The following is a 16,757-nucleotide window of genomic DNA, read 5'->3' as shown; positions in this document are numbered from 1 at the left end:
AAAGTTTCTGACAAAACCAGTTCCTGTTACATTGTGATTTTAAGTTTATTGTTAGTTACAGGCTGTAGATGTTCTCATAGTATTTGCCCTAGAAATGTTTTATTTAATGCTATTCATCAGAAGCTCTAGAGAGAGAAAGAATTAGCCTTCCTTGTTTACTTGGCTGTTTATACTTTTGTTTTCTTTGATTACTTCTAAGAAAGCCAAAATATATTTTGCACTCCCTGAAAGTAATTTGAGCATCCACAGGAGTGTAACAGTATATGAAGCTGAAATATAAACTAACCACTAAATTCCTTTAGGGAATTACTTTGTAACTATCTGTTACAAGGGATGTAACTCATTGCATCTACACGCTAATACCAACTGCTACTAGAGAAAGGCTTTTGATTTGATCTGATTTGTTAGTTCTGCTCTTCCTTTTTTTTTTTCCTTTTTCTTTTCCCTTTGGAAAAGAAACTTGTTTCGAACTCCCTGCACAAAACACTAGTTCCTAAGTGTATGGGTTGGTCTAACTGCAGACCTCTAAAAGAAATATTTTTAAAAAAATAATGAAGGAATAGTAATAATTATTATCATTGGAAAAAAATGGAAATGCTTATATGAACATCTTTTTGTGGCCTGCTATGTTAAAATAATTCTATAGACAAATCATTTCTGGAAATGTCATGGCAGGTGAAACCTCTCTATATTGCAATATTCGAATGCTTGCACCTAGATTTGCTCTAAATGATGCTGTGACTAAGCCAGACATGGGCATATGACTAAGTACCTACTCTGTTACTGTCCTCTGTTGTCTTAGATTTGATCCCTAACATTTTCCTGCCCTTCGAAATAATAACTTATTCATTAATTAAGAAGCCTGTTTGCTCAGTATGGGTGGGCAAATGGAATGAACGTTCTATGTCCTGCTGAAGCCACATGCTTTTTCTTGGTCTGTGTTGTCTGGCTGGGACTTTTCTTTGACTAGGATAGCATCCTCTATGCCAAGGTCACTGGAGGAGAGTTTGAGAGCACATGGGAAGGGCTCTGCCTGCAGCTGTACCCATCTTGAAGCCGGGCCCACAGAGCTTTGCTGGAGGTTGACACACATGGGTCTGGATCTGCAGCTAATAGTCTGCATTGCCAAGAAACATTCTGCTTTTAGGTGATGATGTTTGGGTAGCAGAAATTGCTAGCTGTGGGGAAATGCTCTTCAAGAGAAAGCAAAATTTCACAACTGCTACATAAAAATAATGCAGTTAAGTGCTTAGGAGGAGAAAAAAAAAAGGTAAGGCAATAGAGCAGGTGAGATGGTTGCTTTGATTTTGCAGGGTATTGAGGTTTCTCATGGCTTGTGATTAGACCCTAGGGAGATCTGAGAGGGAACAAAGTGGGAAACACACCGAGCAGGATAGAGATGGAAATGATTTGCTGGAGACAGGGCTAAGTGGGGAATGAAGAGTGTCTTGTGGAGAAGGGTCAGCTTTCCCTACCCAATGTGTTTCAGCAGCTGCACAGCTGGTTCCCTTTCCAAGCTCAGTTTGACACAGTGGATCTGCAGCATGTTACCTGCTAAAAAACTTGTTGAAAAGCTGGCTGAGAGCCTTTGCTGAGAATTTCTCCACTAATGATAATTCTGATTGATCTTTTTGCGTATATCTGTCAGATGCTAATTTTAAGCCCTGAATCAATCCAATTTCCCAAGCACTCTCTTCTTAATTAGCCAAGCTATAAATGCCTTTAAGGCATTTGAAATCTGTATAGTAGAGTAAAGAAAAGCCTGGGGAAAAAAAAATTACCATAAAAATTAATAGAGATGCATCCTTGTAGGTGTACGGAAAGCTGTTTTTATTGTGTTGGAGACTAGGGTCATTTATACTGTAAACAGAAGTGTCCGTTCTAAATTAAAATGTTGACAAGCAGTTCTGTTTTGTGAGTTACATTGTCTTTTTCCTGTGTGCAACAACCTGCTCAGTGCTTTTAATATGAAAAGCTCTGTAAAAGAAGTGCAAGTTGGCTGTAACTTTGGTAAACCTGTAATATATTAATCTAACTTTTTATTTCTCTTCTGACACTTCATTTCACCTGAAATTTAAACAAGCTTCTTCTTGGCTGGAAATTTGAAGTATTAGTGTTGTTCCTAGAAATGAGTTTGAGTGGGTTTTTTGAGAGATAAGAAAGCAGATGCATGCATTAAGATATGCTCTTTCTAAGACTTTTGTATTAGAAAGATGCAGCAAGCCCATTTTCTTATCTAGTAACATATACTATAAGCATATTTTTGAAAGCAAAGTCTTGTTACTCTTAAGATAAAGTTTTGTAACATTTACCAGGCCAGGATGCCTGTCCCAGAATACATGGCACAAGGAGCAAAGATCCATTCAGTGGGACAAATGAAAAATCCCGTCTGTGCCAACAAATTAATCTTTTGACCAGGGCTGTTTCTGGGGAACAGATGGCACAGCTCTCGAATGTAGGCTTGCTTTTGCTTTTGATAAAACACAAATATCTTTTCATGTTATAATCCCTCCCTCTCAAAGTCTTACCCCTCTTTGATTTGCAGACTTCCTTCTGGGTGTTGCATCATCCCATCTTCCATTCTGAAAATAGAGTAGGCTGGGAAGAACAACAACTGTGAGATGAGGCTTCCTTAAAACCAACTGGAGATGCAAGATTTGTGATACTGTAAAACCTAGGACTCAGAGATCTTAAGATCTGCTTCTTTTTGTAGGAAGGAAAGGAGAAGAAAATTTGATAAAATAATAAGACAGTTTTTGGTATTCCTCCCAATAATGCACTTGGCCTGCATAATTGCCTTGTTTTTAGGCCTGTCCTTACGCTTGCTTTGAAAAGCAAGGAATATCTGTACCTTCAGAGTAGTGTCCAGAACACACTGCAGGTGGATGTCAGCTGGTGTTTGTCCTTCTTGTCTCCTCAGCACTTCCCTGTGTTGCTTCTTTGCAGTGAGGGATCGCTGTTACTGGAATTAACACTTTTGGATAGAGGAGGATGAGTCTTATTTTCAGCCTGCTTTAAATATCAGTGTTTTCAGCATCTGTTTTTATTGCTCATAAAACTGATACTGATGCAAATCCAGGTGCTTCCCTGGATATTCGGAGCTCTGCATGCTTAGCTGCCCTGTGGAGTCAGATGACTTTGGTGACATAAGGTGTGAAAACAGGGACTTTGTTCTCTGTGGTAAACCTATGACTTGCAGGGGCTTCTCTCCCCTACCTGCATTTGTCAAGTGGAGTCAGGGGTGTATGGGGAGGAAGAGTTTGGCCAGGGAGTGGGTGAGAAAGCACAACGGAATAATGAGCAGAACCCAAGCAGTAGAGAGTCATCTGGCAAAGCCCTGCAGCACTGATGAATTTTTCATAGAAGAGGTTCTTGGTGGCCGGCCGCCTTGATGTACTTGTCTTCCCAGCTGTCACTTTGGTCATTGGTAGTGTTTGGCTGCTTACATCTAGTGCCAACTCTACTTGGAACCTGAGCGAAGGCAGGAAATGGAAGATCATCAGGGATGATAATGGCTCAAAGAACAACAGGCATGTGAAACCAAATTGGATTGTGAGGGCTTTTTGCCTTTTTTACAGTGCTGTAAGGCAAGTGAGGTTAGAAAAATAAAGCCACAAGAGTGCTGTATTGCTTTGTCAAAATCACCAGAACATGCATACTCATGTTGAAACTGCCACTTTGCCAGAGAGACCTCTTTGTTACTTTTTTAAACTTTTATTTGTACTGAGGAAGGGGTTGAAAATACTGTGGATTTTGAAATGTAAATGTTACAATGCGGTTCTTAGAATGTACTGTGAAGCAGCTGGGAGATGTTCACTACTGGTCTGTATTGAGACAGGAAAGCTGTGTCCCAGGAAAATAAGATTTTTTTTTTTTTTTTTTTTACTTTATAGGAAAGAGAAATATGTCCTGAATGCTCCTAAGTGTCAGAAGTATCTTCCCTGGCTGAAACTGTTACTAGGTTTAGGGATATTATAGCAGAATGAATAATGTGTTTATTGCAGGATTTTGTTTAAGTTCAGCTTTTAGAAGGTGTTGCTAAATCTGAGTGATGTGCCTTGAAGCTTCAGTTTGTATTGAGATAGTTGTTGTGTGATCATCTATATCGGTTCTAGGACCAGTGGAGAAACAAGGACAAAAAGTTAATGAGAGAGAAAGTGTTTCTATAGCTCAAATGGGCACTTTTAAGATTATTATAGGAGATTCTTTGGGCCCCTCTTGTCTTATTTTTCTAATCATGTGGGATTACTTATGAAAACAGCACAGACATTTAACAGCAGATATCTCCAAAATGGCCTTGGTGACTCATTTTTAAAAGGGAAGTACCTTATGTGCAGTTACTGTAGACTTGATCTGAATACCAATTTATTTTTGGTATTTTTGGTTGTGCAAGATCTGCAAACTCAGTAGAATGTAACAGCACCTGCTTGTTTTGCTTCTTTTCCTACAGACATTTTGAAATGTCTGTAGAATAGTGTTTTCTGAAATTACAGATTATCACTCCATAATTAAGTAACTCCATAATACTCCATAATTAAGTAATTGCTCAGCTTGTTTTCCTTGGAGAGTCAGGTGGGAGCTGACATCATTCATATGCAGAGAACTTCCAGGTTCTCTGTTTTTTAGAGATAGAAAAGTAAATAACTCAAGATGGAAAATATAAATAGCTATTTTTAGTACATGCCCTCACTGAGCAGTGATGTATACCTGCCATCATTTTCCTCCTGCTTCAGGCAAGCAAGGAACATCTAGAGAGCTGAGTTGTCTTGCCTTCTCTTTCACAGGCTGGGCAAGATCAGTGCTTGAGGAGAATGATGCATATTGAGAATGTTGGTTTATCTTGTGACACTTAGAAAGAGAGGTCCCAAAATTCATTTTTAAGCATTGCAACTACTAGCTCCCCCCATGATTTTGCTTCCTTCTGTTCACTTCCCCCAGTTCTTTTCCAGCAGCTGTGTCGAGGGTGCTATACCAGGTATTGGACTAGAAATCCAGGAGATCACTGAACCTCCTCTTCTGCAAAGGGAAAGACTATAATACCATATTACTGTTAAAAAGCACACTGCAACCTATGTTTTAATTAAACTGTATTTTGCTACGCTGTAATTAAGGGTAAAAAGCTTAGCAGAATAGTGAGTTTTATTATTGTGCTTTTCTATTTCAGATTCTTATCATTACCTTAAACAGAAGGAAATGAGGATATGAGAGGCCATAGCACTCATAGTAACAGTCTACAGTAATAGTTATTGTGAAAGCTGCCTACGAGTTTGGCTTGAGGCATTCTTGACAGCATCTCATGCTAGAGAAACGTGTAACAACTTCATTTGTTTTATTTCATGATACCTTAAGAAGAGGGCAAACAGAGTTGAGCTGGCTCTGTGTTTTTTGATTGGGATGAATAGCTTTCTCCTGTTAAATGCAAATTAATGGGGACTTGAATGTGGAAAGAGCCTTACATCATTTTTGCTGCTGAAATAACAATCCCAACCTACCAAATCTTCTGAGATGTATATAAGTAAAGAACAAAACAGTTTCAAATATGTGGTTGTTGGCTAGCTGTGTTCAGACTTTTTACAACATTTTGGTATGGAAAGTCAAAATGAAATAAATCAACTGAGTGTCAAAGACAATAATTCCATGTTCTCAGAAAGTCTCCTAATGACTTTTTTTTGATAGAATTCCTTTTTCAAGGTCGCTTTTTAATGAGAAAAAAAAAAAACTTCTTGCTCTTTCCCTTCCCACCCACACGAAGTTTCTATTTGCATATGCAGTGCTGGGGAAGATCAGAGACTTTCATGTCACCTCATGTACTGATGATGCTACCAATTTCTTACACATAATTGGTCACACATGAATTTGAGCATAAGTTTGCAGAAACCATCAGTCAACATGATAAGAGATAAGGTGCTGTCCAGAAATTGCAGTGTGGGTAGGTTCAGTCATTTGCCGCTCCCAAAGGTGAAAAATTTTGGTATTGCTATTCCTGCCTCTCCCGCTCCTCATATCTGGCTGCTTGGTTTTCCAGCTCAGTTGTGCTGTTACATGAGTCCTTAAAGCTGTGCTGTAAACCAGGTCATTGACATTTTCACTTTAACAGTGATGACTTCTCTGCTATTAGACACCAGAGGTACTCTTAACAGAGAACTGTATATATGTTTTCTGGTTTGCACTAGCTGGTATTTTTTTAACAGAATAGATAGGATTATTTTTACCACAATTCATTATCACGAGTTTTCACTTCCAGAGTCTCTGCCTTGAACTGAGTCCAAAGCTGTAGTGCATTGTGACCTACTGCTGCTCCCAGGTATTTTGTGTTAGAAAGTAATTATGGCTAAAGGAGAAAGGGGGTTTCACAACTAAATACTGCTCAGAAGCCTTTGGCCTGATTCCTGAACACAGTTGTGGTTGCATTAGAGGTGTTTTAGGCAGATGTCCTGCCACAAGTGTGTTCAAGTTGCAGAAAGGTGTAGAATAAGGTGTAGCTAAGAGCGAGCATGTACTGATATGTGAAAAAATTGGTAGCATGCCATCTTTCTTATAGTATGAAAGTTAAAGTTGTGATGTAGTTAATTCAGATTACGTTCCTCATATTCCAGCTCTAACTGATGTTACTCTGAGGGCAGTCTCATTGGTTTGGTCTTACAGTTCAAGTCTTCCTTTTAGCTGCAGTGGTTACCAACTTAATTTCTTTTCCAGTGGTAGGTTAGGGGTGATTCCAACCAGTTTGAGAAGGGCACAGTGATTTGGCTGTAGGGCACACGCTAATGGTTTATTAACATCACTGAAACTTGAGATTTAAATCTGGAAACAGAGTGAAAGTTAACTCAGCCCTTCATGCTTCCCAATTAATCAACCCAGAGCTTGTATAGAAAGAGTTGTTTACTTGGAACTCAGTTCAACTCCATGTCTCAGTGGCTTTATACTTCACATATTCTTTGCAGGTGATTTTAATTGGTAGGCTGCATTAACAGGCAATCTGAAAAGGAGAAAAAGCTTCAGTACGTAGACATTCTTTCTATAGTTCATGAATGGTAATGTCTAAGTCTAAAAAATAATAGAGTGAAATACCTTGAAGGCTGTATTTTAGTAAACATCATTTCATACAATAAATATTTTAACTTAAATATATTTAATAAATCTGAATATTTAAAAAATATGTTAAATTGTTGTATACATTGTTTCCTACAGAAACAGACTAAATACCCAGATTCACAACAAATGAAATTAAGTAACCTTCAAATAGAGGCAGTGCACAGTTCAGTGCCTGGGGCATGTTGGATAATCTAGGTGGACCTGCTTCTGTGGGGGGATTGGACTAGATGATTTCTAAAGGTCACTTCCAACCCTACCATTCTGTGATTCTATGATAGATATCTAGATACTGATTCCAAAGCTACATATGAAGTGCCTGTAAAAAATTAGTTCCTCCATAGGAACAAGATCACTGTTGTTATATTCCCTGCTGCTACGCTGTACGCTACTACATGTTTTTTTGGGTGTAGGTGCCCTCTGTAGATTGGATGACAACTGGTAGGCTGGGTTCTTTGTCCTGCTCTGCTCCAGGGAAAAATCTCTTGGTTGCTGGAGAAACAGAGAAATTACTGGATGTGTTCTAACTCTCAGAAGGATTAATTTTATTTTCCTTAAATCCTGAAAAGTGTTTGTTCCAGGTAGAAAGCTAGGACAGTGTCAGCATCTTTAAAACACACAGATTCATTTTACAGATGAATTCTTTATTTAACTGAAAAGCATATTCCTTTCCAAACAGTCGAGCTTGTGAATCTTTAGAAAGAAAGAAATTCTTTAAAAACAAGAAATCACATGAATGTGGTGAACTTAACAGGCTGAATGGGCAGAAGCCTCTTGCATTTGTAGCTTTCCTGCCTTGTTGAAGGAGATTTGCTTGCAGACTCTGAAATGTTTTGGCCTTCAGCAAGATGAGCTACAAAGCTCACCAGAGGGAGAACTGGTCCTTGTCATCTCTCCTGACATCACTTTCCACTTCCCCCACCTACTGTATTTCAAACCCCAGCCCTTGGTCCAGCCCTTGCACGAATTTTGTAATCAGCTTAGTCGGGGAAAGTGATTTCTCTTCCTACTTTTGCCTGTTGTGCTTTGTTTATAGCAGTAATGCTTGCTTTGTAAAATTGTTCCTTTCCTTGTGTAGAAGCAGAGGGCTTTTGTGTTGGAGTAGTTGCAATTTCCATAGTGTGGCCAGACTCCCACATGGATCTCATCAGAGCAGTTTGTCTTCTCTGTTTTGAGATGGCTATGTTAAAGTGTCCTGACAGTTATCACCAATGTCTCTGGAAGGGATGGGCTTTGGCAGCCTGACCATGCAGGTTCAAAAACCTGCTGTCATCTCTGTCCCAGGGTTCAAGTGGTGCTTATTGCATCTGGGTGTGCCTCCTTTGATGCGGTACCAGAGGCTGGTGGTGCTGTTAATTGCAGCAGCATCTCGGCTGGAGTTGAAACAGCCATTCCTATTTTAAAAATAAGAAAATGTTCTGTACTTTTGGCAAGCTGTGTTGACGTTACTGTCTTTTAACACCATGAGTGTCAACAGTTAACTTTTCGTATATGGTATATGATTATGCAGGAAAAGGAAGTGACCTCAGTCACTTATGTTTTATTTGAGATTATTCTGTTTATGATTCAGCAGTAAAATACTTCATTGGAACCATGCACACTGTTTCCAGTTACAGCTGCACACTTTGAACTGCTGCCTTCAGGCACCACAATGCAGAGATTTTTCCAGCAACTGTTTTTGAGGGGAGAGGAGAGGGCTTATTCCAAGAGTTGCATGAAACACTTCAGAAACAGTGCAATTTTTTCCTTTTTTTCTTTCTTTTCTTCCCCTTTCTCTTTTCTTTTTTAATTATTTAAGCCATGCTAGACAAAAAAGTTTGACTGTGGGCAGTATCTTTGATGCCTTTGGCATCTTTTACATAGTAATTGCTAAGCAAGGGTTTCTTCTTCAGATAGATACCTCTGCTCTCAGATACCACAGAAGCAGATCACCGTGACAGGCTGGGTACCGCCTTTGACCAGACAGGTCTTACATCCTAACCTTTCTAAAGCAAGCTCCCTGTGTCTGTGGTATAGGTGTGGCTGTGGAGGCAGGCTGGAGCTTGGAGGGACCAGCAGGGCGCACCTTACAGCACACTGGTGCCATCTGACGGTAAGCTTTCCCAGCAGATTTTCCCCCTTCCCTTCAATACGAGCAAGCTTTTAATTTATTTTACGGGAGTAGGGTTAGAGGACAATTGTTGGATGTTCTCTCTCTCCCTATCTTGGAAATTAAAGAAAGCTAGAATGTCTTGTGTGGTTTCCTTTATTCATCCTGTTTTAAAAACAGCTTTTAAATTAAGCTACAACTTACAAAATGAGTGTTTCATGTAGTTTTCTTTTTCTTCTCACAGAAGTAACTATTAATTACAGACATGGGCTTCCTGTGATAACCCTGATGCTGCCCACAAGAAGTGAACGCTGTCAGTTTACTGTTAAGCCAATGATGACCACCATAGGGGCATTCCTGCAGGATGTGCAGAGAGAAGATAAAGGGATTGAGAAGGCAGAAATCTTTGCAACAGGTATCTTACATTTTTGTCATTCCTCAAAATTAATACATTCCTTTTCAAATGGACTGTACTTCTCTCCTGAAGCACTAATTCATTCCTCTGTCAGATTTAGCATTGTTGCTATTTGGGTAGCTCTTGCATGTTCTGGGGTTTATTGGTGTTTCAGCTTTAATATCCGAGTCTTCTTGGAAAGGCTGATTAAAAAACACAGAATGAGACATCTAACAGGAACTTTCCTTGTATCCCAGTAGTGTCCTATATTAACTTTTTCAGGTAGCTTCTCTTTGTAATGCGGTCTTTAAGTAAGTGTCTCTCTTCTGCTTTCCTTGCTATCTTTTTCTTTCCTTGTCCTCAAAGACAACCAGTTGGGCTCTTAAATATAATGTCTGCCAGTTGTTTGGTGTTACCTGGAGCTGAAAGAATCCATTTGCTTTACTACAAACTTGAACTCATGTGAAAATCAGAGAAAGAGTTAAGCAACCAGGTAATGTGTGCAAAAATAAAGGGAAGCTTTTTGAGACTTTGGGGAGATTTCATTCATCATGTGGACTATGGTACTTCAGGGCCCTTGGGTTAAAAGGAAGAAGCTATACTGATGGATTAGCATTGATGTGGTCTTTCCTCCTTGTAGCATACTGTTTATCCCATTGTCCCAAATCTTTAGGTAATTTTCTTAAGCTCTGCTCACTGTTTTCATGTGTTTTGTGTCTTTGGTCTCCCTGTTGATAAAAGCTAACATCCAGTTAGTTAAACTGGTTTTCCATTTTGTTTCTAGGACAATTAGTTTTGTATTTTGGACTGTTTTGTAGTTTTCTCACAGCAATTATGAAAAGTCTTGCAATCCCTGCCCCAATCCTAGAGAAGGACTCAATCTCAAAAGTAGAACTGAGATATAGCTTTGTTGTCTGAATCTGGTAAAACAGGTACTTGAATTTGGCTAACTAAAAGCATCTATTTCTTCCCTTCCTCTCTTACCTCCCTAAAAAGAAAGAAAAAAAACGATAGCTACATCCCTAGTAACACATAAACATAAGAAAAGATGGGGTTAAGGAAGGTTTGTCCAAAGTTTCATAGCTGGGTGTATTCATAATGTCCCCGTTCTTCCGTGTTGATATTGTAGAGAGCTGCAGGGACTTTTAAAGGAACTGAAAATAGATTGATGCTCCTAGAAGATCAGGAAGCCACAGATCTAGGAGAAACTGCTTTAGTTTCCTTTGAGAGCGCTGTTAGTAAAAGAGGAAAATCCCCCAAAGAACAATATATTTATATCCTCTAGAGCAATAGAGATGTGATCCGCATGGATCCCAGTGTGTGCATGAGCTTAGTATACACAGGAACTTTGGTGTTGGTTTTTTTGGTTGTGGTTTTTGGTTGGTTGGTTGTGGGGATTTTGTTTTGTTTTTTAATGCTGTGTCTGCTAAGCAGCAAAGGTAGAAAATTTTCTTTCACAGTTTAATATGAGACTCTTGTATCTTCAGAAGCCACTGTAACAAATGGTCATTGTCAGCAGCTGACCTTCTGCTTAACATGGAGGTTTCCACTAAAAAGGATGTCTTGCTGGGATGAGGCAGGGCTAGTTAAGAACAACCAGCTAACCCCTGAGTACTGCTATAGCACAGAGGCTTTCATGACAGAAATATCTGTGATTTACTGCTGAATCATATTCTTCTCTGGTAAGTCAGCAAAAGCTAACTACTCTTTCTGCTTCAGTGCAAACATCAGTCACTTGTGAAGCAGACTTGTAGGTAAGAAATCTACAAGTCTGGCATTTTTGTCATGAGCAGGCAGCATGTTCTACCTGTCCAATCTGTTTAAACACTCCCCACCCATGGCTTTGGAGTAGAAGCACTGTCCTCTGATTAAAACAGTGACTGCTAAACAGCTCTCTGCTCTATTTTTCAAGTACTGGACAAATGTAATGTTAGAGAACAAATTAGAAATTTAATTTATTAGGAAACTGATACTGTAAGGAGAAACTCTTGGTCAAGTACCAAGAGTTGAATTTAAACATTTCTTATTAACAAAAAATTATGAAACCTTGATTTAATGCGGACAGCTCTCTGTGTCATTTAGCCATTAAATGAAACCCAGCCTTAACTGAAATTAGTGCTGTGTGTGATGACTTGCTTTTGTTTTCTGTGGGTTTTATTTTGGTCCTGCAAAACTTCGGTAGACAAAAAATGACTCTTTGCAAGCATTTGAACACTTGTGCTTAGGCATAGGAAGGAAAGTTGCCTTTTGCTGTGAAAATTTCTAAAATGAAACACCTCCCATTCCCCCCTTCCCCAACTTCTCTGCTTTTCAGGTAATAAAAGGTTGTACAAGTTAATAACTCAGTGTTGTATCACATCCAGAACAAAGAGTCTGTCTGGCATTTCTTTTGAAAAACATTTTTTGCTTAAATGTCACTTTATAAATGTCACCCTAATAATTTACATACAAATGAGCTTTGATGTTCTATTACACTATAAAATAAACTTAAAAAAAAGAAAAAAAGGAACAAATGTATGGGCACATAAAAATTTTGGGTTTTGGGTTGAAAGTGATAGCCTTCCAGGTTTGCTTTGTTCCATACACAGAGCATGTTGGGAAGCCAGCTGGTGCAGTAGCTCACAGAGTTCAACAGTCTCAGACTCAACAGATGGGGCCTGAGAACAGAGTTCCAGTGAATAAATAATTGGAGGTGGGGAGTTGTCTATGGTGCCTTTCTGTAGGGGGCACATGGAAGCAGATGGAGGAGCTGGGGCAGCAGCACTATGGCAGGTATTTACACACAAAAATCTTCATATTTTGTAGCTTGAGCATTATTAATCTCAGGAGTAAAGCTGCTGTTTTCCACCACTGCCCACCCCTTGGCAGGGACAGAGGAAGGTCTCCAAGATCTGCTGTGGGCAGAATGCCCTGGAAGGGCTACAGTGTGTTCCTGCTGTTGGATGAGGGCCTTCTTATATATTGAAGTTGTGCTCCATCTACCAGTGACAAGTCTCTTCTAAGACCTAAATAGACACAAATACTGCCTTTTGTGAGAAAAGGCCTTTGGCAAAGAAAAATTACATAGATGGAATGAAAAGAAGGAACAAATATCAATTCAGAATAAAATCTTCAACAGCCACCTTTCCCGACTAAATGTCACAGTTGCCTTCTTGTCTCTGATTTTAAGCCACTGAAAAAAGACATGGGTTTTTTCTTCCCCAGCTTGTTCTCTGTGTTGGTGATGGGGTAGCATTCATGTACAATTTTGCCTAAGAAAGTGTTCTCCAGAACTGTGTAGACTAACTCTTTGGTGGCTCTTGGTCGGCTTTGTACTGGACTGTCTAGTTATCCACTTCTTAACTCCCAATCACAACTGATAGTGAAACACGGTGATTTCAAGTACCGTCAATAAAAATCTGAACACCACTACAGGCAAGAATTGCTTCCTTTGACGAGAAGAGTCTGTTTAAGGAAAGACATAAATCTATAACTGAAGATGAGGTCTTTGAAGGTCTTTGGATTTCCCCAAACCCTCTGTCCTAGTGAAGATGCAAACTTGTGTGGATGGAGAAACAAAAAGGCAGATCTTTATGTTGCTGTTTGTTGCAATATTACGCAAGATTTCTATTTCTTCTGCCCCCTCCTTCTCAGCGGGTTGATTCTAGTCGTAATCATAACACAAGAAAATGAAAGTCTGCTTGTAGTAGTGACAAGACTGAATGACACTGCTAGAGAAAGCATTCAGGCACACATGTTGCATTGATGTGTTCTTCCTTCACGTTTAGTATCAGTTACAAGATTTACTGAAAGTGCAGTTGCCTTCCAAGCATTATCAATAAAGAACTCTAGCACTTTTCCAAAGGGATATCAACTAACATTTCAGATTCCTTATGATAAATGAATTAAAACTGAAATCTTTCTTCTGCAGATGGTAGTAAGGTCTCTGATGCAACCTTGATGGAGGTCTTACTGACAAATGACTTTAAACTTGTTATTAACAACACAGCATACAGTGTGTCAGCTCCTGTAAAAGGTAAGAGCAATGCTTAATAACCGATCATCTCATTTCATCTAGTGAAAGCAGAAAGCTGGAACCTGTCTGGAGAAAAGAAATTGTCTTTGTTTTTTTACCATTGGCTGGTTCTGCTTTTTGGGGTTGGAGATGGGGAGAGAATGAAAAAGGGTGGGTTCTTGAAATGTTTTCTATGACAAACATTTTATTTTCAGATAAGCTGAATAGTGAGCATGCTACTGAAATGGAAGATGTCAAATCCTTGGTACACAGACTGTTTGTGGCTCTACATTTAGAAGATCATCAGATCAGGAAAGAGAGAGAACTTTTACAGAAACTGGACCATCTGAAAGGAGAGCTGCTGCCTCTTGAAGAGGTTGGAAAGTAGGGTTACTTTAAAAAAAAAAACCCTCAGAAGCATTTCCTTTCATCAATAGTGAGTCTTGTGATAGAAGAAAATCAGCAGGAGTGGCTAGTGTGTCTGTTTTATTATTTAAACAAGTGTCAATTCAAATACAATTCAAATAATTTTCAATTCAGTTCTTTTTGCTCCTTCTATGTGCATTCCTTGAGTAGAAACCATAACACCCGGAGAAAGCTGTCATTGGGACTGAAGGTCCACTTAGTCACCTGTTGCTATATGAGTTCTGAATACCCATTACAGAAAAAATAATAATGGGCAGAAATATTTGTGGCTTAGGATTCTCTATATCACTAAGGCAACAAGACAAATTGTTTATAGTTACCAGAATCCAGGAAGGGAGAGTATGAATGTTGATCCAGGGCAGGATAAGCTGACCCAGCATGAGGGGGAGGAGCCACAGAGCCTGACAAAGGGGACAAACTTGGCTTCAGACCTGCTTTGTGAGGACCAGCCTCAGCATTAACCAGACCTGCTTTGAATGATAAATGGAAACCTAGTAGACATAAATCCCTAATATTGGGAAGGGCAGATAAAGGGAGGATTTCTTGGTGCAGAATGGCCAGGAGATCTGTCAGCCTGTGGATTCCTGTCCTTTTTCAGCAGGGTAAGTCGGTAAGAGGAGTCAGTAACAGGTCTTGAAGAAGACTCTAGCCCAGCAGGACAAAACATGGTTGAGGAGCTGCTCATCAGAGGAGCACTCATGTTTACTTGAACATGTTTTTATTTTCTTTAGATGAAAGCGAGAATCACAGCCAGTGCAGATGCAAAGACCTCCAGGCTTCTGTGGGTTGGCTTAGCTCTGATGTCAGCACAAGGGGGAGCACTGGCATGGCTGACATGGTGGGTCTATTCATGGGACATCATGGAGCCAGTCACGTATTTCATCACTTATGGGAGTGGCATGGCTTTCTATGCCTACTTTGTTCTTACCAAACAAGTAAGTGCTCATTTTGTAAATATTTAGAGTGTTGTAAAGGAGGAAAACAGGCTGAAAATCACAATGTAATTCAGGAAGTAGCCTTGCCAACAGGCAGGGATGTGTTTGGACCTTAATGGGGATGGATATGAACATTAACATTACTGTTACACATGAACCACAGACCAGCTAGTGAGCATAAATACAGTCTGTAAGATTTGATAACCTATGGAGTGAAAAAGGATGAAAGAAGTCTCTCCTTTTCAATATTTGTAGATCACTTGGAATAGTGAGCAGCACCTTGCTCATTGCTGTAAAGGGAGAGCAACTAGTAGTGCTGTGCCAGTTTGTGAACGCTGCCTTATGGAAGCAAATCACTGAATAGTAGCTTTTATTTGCTGGAGTTTATGTAAAAATGAGGAAGGGTACCAAACCTTCTTGAACTCTGGCAGTTGTATTATTGAAATATACCAAATTCAGTGCCTGAAAACATGTCATTATTTGGTTCTTCATAATCAGGCTGCTTTTATCTTGATCTTGAATGAATGGAGGTAAATCTAGGATAGCTGAAATGGAGCAGCAAACAGGCATTGTTTAGAAGAAAAAATTGTTGCTGAGCAACAAATAACCCAGATCTTAACTGGGCTGCAAAATACAACCTTGTCCTGAAGTTCTGTAAGACTTTGAGAAATGTCTATTTTTCCTGCCTTAGCTCTGTACTTTACTCCCATAGTTGACATTTTGACATTGAACTTTCTGTGATGCAAAACTCTTTTTTGTTTATTCAAGAGTAGTCAACACATCCATCCATAACACCATCTGTAGACCTCCTGAGACATCAGGTTTCTTTAGTGAAAAGGGGAGACATGTCTGTTTTCATGAAGAGCAGGCAAATTCAGACCATTTCAGAACTCTTTCATGAAGAGCCAGCAGGTTGAGGGAGGTTCTCGTCCTCTTCTATTCTGCCCTGGTGAGGCCTCATCTGGAGCACTATGTCCAGTTCTGGGCTCCCCAGCTCAAGAGGGACAGAGAATTTCTGGAGAGAGTCCAGCGCAGGGCCACCAAGATGATCAGGGGACTGGAACATCTTTCATACAAGGAAAGGCTGTGGGAACTGGGGCTGTTTAGTCTGGAGGAGACTGAGGGGGAACCTAATTTATATACAAATATCTAAATGGTGGATGTCAGGAGGTTGAGGCATCACTTTTTTCTATTGTATCTAGTGACAGGGCAAGGGGTAATGGGATGAAGCTGGAACACAAAAAGTTCCATTTAAACATAAGAAAAAACTATTTCACTGTGAGGGTGATGGAGCAGTGGCACAGGCTGCCCAGAGGGGTTGTGGAGTCTCCTTCCTTAGAGGTCTTCAAAATCCGCCTGGACATGTTCCTGTGTGACCTGATCTAGGTAGACCTGCTTTGGCAGATGATCTCTAAAGGTCCCTTCCAACCCTTACCGTTCCATGATTCCATCAAGAGCTGGCTCTGAATGCAAGTTTTATTCCTCACTGAATTTTGAGAAGAGCTAAGGCATTCTTGCTTTTTGTGAGAGTAGATAAAGATATTACTACTTACTTGGTTTTTTGAACCACTGCTGGTGCCCATTGCTTAAGGCTTTCAAATAAGTCTTTGAGAATAGTAGCTGAACTTTCTCTTACTCCTTGCAATTAGTCTCCATTGATGCCAGTGCCTCCACTCATGAAGATCACACTGTATCTTTATTATAATAGAAAATTCCTTTATATGCTTTTGAAAGGATTCCTACCATGTCTAAAAGGCCCTTATCATTTATAAGGGCATAACTTCATATGCAGCCTCTTAACAGACTGTGTGTGTGTTGAACTAGGTAAGT

General features: G+C 39.7%; 1 protein-coding gene across 1 annotated transcript in view; it reads left to right on the top strand.

Moving 5' to 3' along the window:
• MCUB (mitochondrial calcium uniporter dominant negative subunit beta) overlaps positions 1-16,757 on the top strand; it is a 50,797-nt gene that overhangs the window by 32,721 nt on the left and 1,319 nt on the right. Inside the window, exons 2-6 of the mRNA XM_061993865.1 lie at positions 9,106-9,181; positions 9,423-9,593; positions 13,483-13,587; positions 13,782-13,942; positions 14,724-14,927. Of these exons, the coding sequence (XP_061849849.1) occupies positions 9,106-9,181; positions 9,423-9,593; positions 13,483-13,587; positions 13,782-13,942; positions 14,724-14,927 (717 nt within the window). The remainder of the gene's footprint in view (positions 1-9,105; positions 9,182-9,422; positions 9,594-13,482; positions 13,588-13,781; positions 13,943-14,723; positions 14,928-16,757) is intronic.

The sequence above is a fragment of the Colius striatus genome, chromosome 3 (genome assembly GCF_028858725.1).
Source record: "Colius striatus isolate bColStr4 chromosome 3, bColStr4.1.hap1, whole genome shotgun sequence".
In the NCBI taxonomy this organism is placed as follows: Eukaryota; Metazoa; Chordata; class Aves; order Coliiformes; family Coliidae; genus Colius; species Colius striatus.
Note: the sequence above shows the minus strand (reverse complement) of the source record. Positions and strands in the feature narration are given on the sequence as shown.